This window comes from Carcharhinus amblyrhynchos, chromosome 26 (assembly GCF_965287045.1).
Source record: "Carcharhinus amblyrhynchos chromosome 26, sCarAmb.v2.hapA, whole genome shotgun sequence".
NCBI lineage: Eukaryota > Metazoa > Chordata > Chondrichthyes > Carcharhiniformes > Carcharhinidae > Carcharhinus > Carcharhinus amblyrhynchos.
In genome coordinates this window covers 37875777-37885078 of record NC_137349.1, presented here as the reverse complement: position 1 = coordinate 37885078, position 9302 = coordinate 37875777, and the positions used below count along the sequence as shown (strand labels likewise).

The 9302-nt window shown below is 47.4% G+C and overlaps 1 protein-coding gene across 1 annotated transcript in view; it reads left to right on the top strand.

Moving 5' to 3' along the window:
• The first annotated feature begins 8968 nt into the window (after nucleotides 1-8968).
• Nucleotides 8969-9302, top strand: part of map2k2a (mitogen-activated protein kinase kinase 2a) — an 84609-nt gene continuing 84275 nt past the window's right edge. Inside the window, exon 1 of the mRNA XM_080212657.1 lies at nucleotides 8969-9248. Coding sequence (XP_080068783.1) covers nucleotides 9157-9248 — 92 coding nt within the window. The 5' untranslated portion in view covers nucleotides 8969-9156. The remainder of the gene's footprint in view (nucleotides 9249-9302) is intronic.

The following is a 9302-nucleotide window of genomic DNA, read 5'->3' as shown; positions in this document are numbered from 1 at the left end:
TTTGGGAATTTTGCTGGTTAGCTGAAAGCGAGAGTTCTTGCCTTCCTGGAGTAGGGAATCTGTTGTTGGTGGCTTGGCCAGAGTCTTTTCCTGGTGTTCTGGGAAGCTGTTTGGACTCCAAGTTTGTCTGTGTTTCTCATCCAATGAGTGAACTGCAGCACTCATCCAAAGGACTTAGTCCCAGTATCACGTGAGCATTAGTCTGCTGTGTTAAACCTGTGGAAAGCTTTGGGAAGTCTATGGAAAGCTTTGTTTGATTAGAAACATTTTAGATATATTTGTTAAGGGTTATATTATTGTGGTTGTTTTTTTGTTTGTAATTGATAAAAGTTACTGCTAATTTTCTTTCCATACATGTTAACTATATTCTTAAATAAACTTTTTTGATAGAAGTTCCCGAGCGGGTCATTGGAATCATACCTGAGACGAAACACCTCATGCTTATCATTGCCACATTCAAAGTGCAAAACTTATGGTCCAGGCAGGCTTCATAAAATACTTTGGAGTTTCTGACCTGAATGTAAACAAGAGGTAAACAATCAGTGAGAAACCCAGATCATAGATTTTGAAAGCCTGGGGTTTTTTTTTGCAGGATTAGCACAGAGAGAGACTCCAATTGTCCAATGAAAGTGCTAAAACACTTTTGATCATTTTTAATTGATTCCTTCATGGTTTCTGGGCCTCATTGGCAAGGCCACCATTTAGGGCCCGTGAGGGATACATCATCTACATCATACATTATACATCAGCTACATCATACATTAGCATATCTCATCTGTTAACCCTTTATACTACAAATGTCACAGGGAAGACAACATGGGCCCCAATGGTTCAACAAAGTCTCCCTGGAGATCTTTCTCCAAGGTATCCAGAAAAGGCAGGAGATGCAGTTTCCCCTGAATGGCAGCAGCAGGTCCTCCAGTCTGACTACCGGTTCCCCAGTTGGAAGTTGCAGTATAAGTTAATTCCAAAGTTAATTCCAGTTTGCATATTTTCCCTGTGATCATGCATTCTGCATACAGACAGACACCTATAGAAGGTGGGTCCCTGGCGCTGTGAGACAGCAGTGCTAACCACTGTGCCACCCTGCTGCCTTCTGTGTGACACCCCTGGGCACTTGCACACTGAATCCACCCGATATCCTTATGGGTATCACTTTGCAGTGAGTCGATGGTGCTACTTACCCTGGCAGTGCCCAGCAGATCAGTCATCCTCTTGTTGCTGGATCTTTCTTTGGTGGGCCCCATTGGAGTTAACTTATACTGCAGCTTCCAACTGGGGAACCGGTGGTCAGACTGGAGGACCTGCTGCTGCCATACAAGGGAAACTGCATCTCCTGCCTTTTCTGGATACCTTGGAGGAGGATCTCCAGGGAGACTTTGTTTGCATATTTTCCCTGTGATCATGCATCCTTCTCCACACTCCCCACCCCACCTCCCCCCGAACTTACAGCCCTCCTTTTCTTGCACATTGCCTTCCTTGTCTTCATCGTCACCCCATCACTCGCCCAGTAAAACTTTGGTGCATTGGAGTGGAGGGTCCACAAGTCCCGCAGCACGTCATGGAGCTGGAACACACAAAACTGTCTATCCCACTGATATGGATGGTAGGCTATGTATACTGCACTCACCTTGAAGTCTCCAGCAAACTAGGTCCAGTCTATTTCAAATGGGTTTGACAATGATGTGGTTTCCAGCTAGCGTGACACAAAATTGGAAGTTGAAATTTCAGTGATCAATTGTTTTAATGAGCATTAATGAGATGCAAATGAACGCAAATGGAATTCAGGCCACCAGGCAGAAGGAAAACTGACCCATCATGAATCCACTGCTGGGAGACTGTTTGTGCACTGGCGGGTTTCCATTTTATCAGCTCTTGCTGGATTCACCACTCCCACCTGCCATCAAATCCACCACAGGGCAGATAAAAGAATTCTGCCCTTAGTGTGCAGTGTGGTAGGAGCATGGGTGTGACGTGACCACATAGAAATTGGAAGTGAGAATACACTTGGCAGATTGAAGGGCAAGAATACGGCACGGTAGCACAGTGGTTAGCACTGCTGCTTCACAGCTCCAGGGACCTGGGTTCGATTCCCGGCTCGGGTCACTGTCTGTGTGGAGTTTGCACATTCTCCTCGTGTCTGTGTGGGTTTCCTCCAGGCACTCTGGTTTCCTCCCACAGTCCAAAGATGTGCGGGTTAGGTTGATTGGCCATGCTAAGAAATTGTCCAGGGATGTGTAGGTTAGAGGGATTAATGGGTATAATATATAGGGATATGGGGGTAGGGCCTCAGTGGCATTGTGTTCGGTGCAGACTCGATGGGCTGAAGAGCCTCTTTCTGCAATGTAGGGTGCTATGGTTAATAGTTGAGCGTCTGCAAGTAAATTGGACAGGCCACCTACCTCTAAGCAATATGTCGTTTGCTCTACGTGTGGCCCCCACATCTGCCAGTCCCCTCCCATTTACTTCTACACAGCCTCCTTAAGGAGAGTGATCTTGTGAAGTCACCCTCCTTCAGCCAAATCCTGCTACCACCTGTTATGTACTTCTATGTTCTGGAATATATGTATTGACAGGTGTGTATGTGATGCCTCACATGGTTCGAGAGTAGTGAGCCATGTCTGAGGTGTGAGCTGCACCTGTGAAGGATGCACAATCACGACTACAAGGCACAATAAGAGTCCAACAGTTGAGCCTATATTTATCTTTGACTGGGGGGGAGGAGTAGGTGAGAGTTGGAAGTTTTGGAATCACAAAGTCCAATGGTCAAAAATCAGTTCAATAAAACCAGCACGAAGGCTGTAAACATAAGAATTAGCTGTTTATGATTAACCCACTTGAGTAATTACATCATTTTGGGAGGGTGCCTAATAAAGGGCAATTCGGAAATGATAGAAACCAGAAAAAGTGAAACAAGTGTGGCTGGATTTTAAGTTGAGCAAGAGGGTGGAGAGGGTAGAAGCAGAAGTGGACAGCTCACCAGTCCCCACCCTATCCCATGATACTGCAGCCAGCAAATACCAACCGGACAACTAACAACTGACTAATGGGACTAAAAGTGAGTGAATGGCCCAGAGTGGGCTGTTTAGCGGTGACGATAGTAAGAAGTCTCACAATACCAGGTTAAAGTCCAACAGGTTTATCTGGTAGCAAAAGCCACTAGCTTTTGGAGCGTTACTTCTTCATCAGGTAAATGGGAGTTCTGTTCACAAACAGGGCAAATAGAGACACAAACTCAATTTACAAAATAATGGTTGGAATGTGAGTCTTTACAGGTAATCAAGTCTTAAAGGTATGGACAACGTCAGTGGAGAGAGCATTAAGCACAGATTAAAGAGATGTGTATTGTCTCCAGACAGGACAGTTAACGAGATTTTGAAAGCCCAGGCAAGTCATGGGGGTTACAGATAGTGTGACATGAACCCAAGATCTCAGTTGAGGCGGTCCTCATGTGTGCGGAACTTGGCTAACAGTCTCTACTCAGCGACTCTGCGCTGTCATGTGTCATGAAGACCGCCTTGGAGAACACATACAGCGCCTGGAGAACATGGCGACGAGGCAGGCGCACAGGCAGATCAGTGCATTGGTTGAAGGAATGCTAGTAGTGAGCATGAGCGCAAGGCTGGAGGAGAAGACTGCGGTCCAAGAGCAAGCATTGAAGGTGAATTGCAACCACAATGGCTGCTGTGATCCTGTCAGGATCCCCGTTCCTGAAGCACTCACTGGGGATCCATCTTCATACAGTGTATGTACGTGAAGATAAGTTACCAAACCATTGGCAATGGCAGAGGCACAGTTACAGACGGCCGTACAGTTTAATGAAGAATCCCTTAATGCTCTCCTCCTCTTCATTGCAGTGTAAATCTAAGTCTGTTTATGACACTAATAAATAAACTTTATAAACTTTAAACTCCAGGCTGTCAGCAAATGGAAGGAAGTTCTCTGCCACAGGATGGCAAGAGCATGAAAACAGAGGAGGTCAAGAGCCATGAAGCTGTCCGTAGGATTTGGCTACGGTGCAAAGAAAGGATGAAAGACCTTACACGTTCTGCAAGGGTGAGTGAGGATCCTAACTCTTAATGTGCCCACACATCTACAGAAGGAAAGAGCGGAAAACCCAAGGGCAGGATCAGTCCTTATGACAGCTAGGGGCCCAGCCACTGGATCCGAAGCAGAGAGTATCCCTCAAGGTGTCACAGTGTTCAGTGGCAATGATACAAGCAGCAGTGTAAGAGGTGACACACACTTGTACAACCAAAATGAGTTGTTTTTCACACTTGATATCCTCAGCAGCAAATTAGAAGCCAACACATCTGACAAGTTATGTACAGACTGAGGGACAGTGTGCAGGAGGGCAGCGTAAGTATGACAGGGTAACTGTAACCCATGCAATGGAGGCATCCATGTCAAGCGCACAGGGATATCAACAAGTGACCAATTTGAGCTGATAACAGATGGCCAACACATAGGCAGAGAGCACTGATAAGGCTTTCCAGAATATCACATGGAATCATATCCCTCTCCTGGAAGGAGAAAGGGGCTCATTGTGCCAAACAACAAGCAAATTGTCTCATGCAACAGCAGCAACTGAGAGGTATCTTTGACATCACAAATGTTGATAAGCTTCTTTGAAGGGCGAGTGCCTTGCAGCAGGTAGGCATTTGTACAGCAAAGGAGTGGACACGCTGGTTGAATAGTTATCCACGCTGGTCTGCTGGTGAAAGAGAGTTTTGTTTCATCAACGGATATCTGGTGAATGGTAGAATTCATCTGGCACATGAAGGAAAACACTCGGCATGTGGGGTCCTCATAGTCAGGCACTTGAAAAATCTGTTGGGATGTTCATGGATCCAACGAGGCGTCTGACAAGAGGCCTGGTAGCAACTGACTGTGGAAAGAAAGGTAGTGATAGAGACATTCAGAAAATTCTCCCCTGCATAGTTTCACACAAGGATAAGGCTTGGACTGCACAATATGTGGACAGAAGAGTTTGACAGAAGCTGCAACACTCAGAGCTTCAATTTCACAAGACAACCAGGTGATTTGACAATCACACAAGATGGCAATGAAAGAAACAGAGAATTTAAATCTGTTGCCACAGGTCAAGATGTGGAGATGCTGGCGTTGGACTGGGGTAAACAAAGAACAAAATCAGCCCGGGAAACAGGCCCAACGAGCCCACGCCGCCATCTCGACACCACCAGTCCACTCTCTACCCACGACCCCTGTCTAATGTTTTATGGCCATCCAGATTGAGGGAAACTGATTTAGGGACAATTTATTCCTGTCAATCAGCCTAACAGCACATCTTTGGGGTGTGGGAGGAAACCGGAGCACCCGGAGAAAACCCACGCAAGCACGGGGAGAATGCGCAAACTCCCACAGACACCGGCCCAAATCCATGTGTCTGCACAGCAATCAGCGATAGTCACTGAGCTGTCGTCTTGCCCAGTATCTTGTCCAGTTTAGGCACAATAAGAAGCCCTGAAAGTTAGTGGTGTTTGCTACCAAATAAACCTGTTGCACTTTAACCTGGTGTTGTGAGACTTCTTACTGCGCCACAGGTCACATACAGGGTGGATGCAATGACAGCTTAACAACACCACCTATGGCAACCCAGAGTGATTGTCTAGGAAGGGAAAGGAAATGGTTTTAGTGCATGTAAGAGCATATTGTGCCAATTGAAAGCTTGTGTAGCAATCATCTGCCCGCTTGATCTTTCCATTGGGCTGACAACTGGCAATAACAGTGACCAAGAGGGCTGTGTATGAGGCACAGTGAGGGAGAACTCTTGAAAGCATCCTGCAGTTAAAAGATCTAATGCCAAAATGATTCCATGTGATATTCTGGAAAGCCTTATCAGTGCTCTCTGCCTATGTGTTGGCCATCTGTTATCAGCTCAAATTGGTCACTTGTTGATATCCCTGTGCGCTTGACATGGATGCCTCCATTGCATGGTTTTCTGATGGACAGCAGGTAGAGAGGGTGGTGTGGATTATCTTGCAAAGTTTCCTGGGGAAAAACATCATCCCAGAATAATTGCAGCCTTAGGACAGTCTTGGGACAGATAGGAGTAGGTCACATTGTCACAGAGCATCTAATACATGTTGCCAGATGTGAAGATGTTTTTTCAGGATTGTTACCACCACAATAAAGGTCATCTACAAGTTTGACGGCTGTGCCCAAGTCTAGAACAGTTTTTCAAACTTTATTTCTGACAACCCACTTTTACCAAGTGGCCATTCCTCACAACACACCACATTCAGTTACTACCTAATGTGGCAGGTGACCCTGCCCGGTCCTCACAACCTCACTCCAATCAGGTTGACAGGATGAGAGGGCGATACAGAGTTCAGCCGTTTTATCTGGGACGACGGACAACCTTACTTACTTCAGTCATTGTTTACTTGCAGGTTGGCACATACACAGGATCGCAATACCAACGATCGAGTTTTGTTTTACTGCAGCCACAAAAACAAAGAGTGCAATTCAGTGATAAAAGTTGGCTGCGCCCAGGAGGGAATCCAGTCACCAGAGGGTGACTGGCAAAATGGGCCATGAAATGTCCTTGACGGGCAGGATTAAGGAGAATCCCAAGGCTTTTTATGCGTTTAAAGAGGAAGGGGGTAGCTAGGGGTAGATCCACTCAAGGAGAGTGGAGGGAATTTGTTTGTGGCTGAGATCCTTAATGAGTACATTGCATCAGTACTCACAAAAGGGAAGTGGTGAATGGTGAGTGTAGAAAGGAGGATTTTGACATTCCAGAACATGTTGAGATAAAATGGGAGGAGGTTTTTAAAAACATGAAGGTGGACAAGATTTTTAAAAGCATGAAGGTGGGCCAAATGGGATCTATCCTAGAATACGAGAGAGGCAAGGGAAGAAATTGCTGAGGCCTTGGCCAAATTCTCTTTATCCTTTTTAGCCACAGGTGAGGTACCAGAGGATTGAAGAATAGCTAACATTGCTCCTCTGTTTAAGAAGGGCAGAAGAGACAATCCAGGAAATTACTGGCCCGTAAGCCCTACATCGGTGGTGGGGAAATTATTGGAAAAGATTCTTAGGGGAGGATGTACTCACATCTGGAAGAGAATAGGGTTATTAGTGATAAGCAGCATGGTTTTGTAAAAGGGTGATCGTGTCTCACAAACTAGATTGAGTTCTTTGAGGGAGTGACAGGAATAATTGACCAGGGCAGGGCACTGGATATTGTATACATGGACTTTAGTAAAGCCTTCGATAAGGTTCCTCATGGCAGGCTGATACAGAAGGTGATGTCATATGGAATCCAAGGTGAGTTGGTGAGATGCATACAAAACTGCTTGGGCATAAAAAGCAGAGTAGCAATGGAACAGTACTTTGCTAACTGGAGGTCTGTGACAAGCAGTGTTCCACAAGGGTCAGTGCTGGGGTCTCTGTTGTTTATAATATACATAAATGATTTGGAGGAAAATGTAGGTGGTCTGATTAGTAAATTTGCAGATGATACAAAAATTGGGGGAGTCGCGGATAGTGAGGAGGATTGTCAGAAGATGCAGCAGGATATAAATCGGCTGGAGACCAGGGCCGAAAGATAGCAGATGGAATTTAACCCAGACAAATGTGAGGTGAAGCAATTTGGAAGGTCTACTGCAGAAGGGAAGTATACAGTAAATGGTAGAGCCCTTAGAAATATTAGCATACAGATGGATCTAGGCATGCAGATCCACAGTTCCCTGAAGGTGATCAAGGAGGCGTATGGCATGCTGACCTTCATTGGTCAGGGTGTTGGGTATAAGGATTGGAAAATCCTTGTTGTAGCTGTATGAGACTTTGGTTAGGCCACATCTGGAGTATTGTGTACAATTCTGGTCACCACGTTACCAGAAGGATGTTGACGGGTGCAGAAGAGATTTACCAGGATATTGTCTGGTTTGGAAAACATGGACTATGAAGAAAGGTTGAACAAACTTGGATTGTTTTCATTGGCGCCTTGTGGAGGTTTACAAGATTATGACAGGCTTGGATAGAATGGATAGTCACAGTGTTTTTCCCAGGGTCAGAGGGTCAATTACTCAGGGGCTCAGGTTGAGAGTGAGAGGGGGAAGTTTAAAGAGATGTAAGAAGCAGGTTTTCCACAGAGGGTGGTGAATGCCTGGAACCCACTGCCGGAGCTGGTGGTGGAGCCAATTCTATAACAAAGTTCAAGAGGCACCTGCATAGCTACATGAATAGGCAGTGAATAGAGGGATATTGACCACGTAGAGGCAAGAAAATATTAGTGAAGCACCTGGGCTGGCACAGACTTGGTGGGCTGAAGGGCCTGTTCTGTTCTTCGGTTGCTGCCTCCCTGCTACCACGGCATGGTTCTCCTTTGGCAGTGACAATGCATTGACACTGAGATGGATGTTCCAGTACTGACTAATTCCCCAATGGGGGAAAGATCCATTTATGAGACAGACATGGAGTTCAGAAGGCATCTGAGCGCCTGGCCAGAATTTATGCCATTCGGCAGAGGGCGCTCTCCCTAGGAATGAGGGACTGGCCATTGCTGCCAAACTCTACCCGCAGCAACTGTCCTCAGCTCAACTCTCGCGAGATTGCAGCACAGCGAGATGTTGAGTCAGAACGCACGGCGCAGTCTCCCTGAGCATCCAGGCCCCACCCCTCGAGCTCTGAATAACCAGGCCCCGCCCCTCGTATCCCGGAGTAACCAGGGCCCGCCCCTCGTATCCCTGAGCAACCAGGGCCCCGCCCCTCGTCTCCCTCAGCAACTAGACCCCGCCCCTCGTGTCCCTGAGCAACCAGGGCCCCGCCCCTCGTCTCCCGAATTAACCAGGCCTTTCGCTAGTCTTCGATTAGAAATAGGCCCCGCCCCTTATCTCTATTAGTAACCAGGCCCCGCCCCGGTCCCAGGACATGCCCCTCCCGTCTCTCTTGGCAACCCGCGGCCTCATCGCGCGTGTGCGCGCCCCGCCGCCTTGCCTGTTCCAGTGCGGCTCCGGAAGTAGTTGCCGCCGCCGTGACCTTCCCTGGCTGTCTCGGAGGGGCCGCCGTTGCCAGTCAGTCAAATTCAAATGTGAACAAGGGAAAGGCAGGCGGGGAGGGGGGGGTGTCGTTATTTCTGAAAAGAGGCAGCGATTCTCAGAGGCCAGGAGCCGCCGTGAAGGGGGTGAAATGTTCGCGAAACGGAAAGCGGTGCTGCCCGCTCTCACCATCACAACCACCGTGGGCGAAGGAGCGTCTCCCACCCGGGAGGACAACGCCGAGTGAGTAAAGGCCGGGCCGGGCATGGCGACATGCATACCGCTACTCCGGCAGGG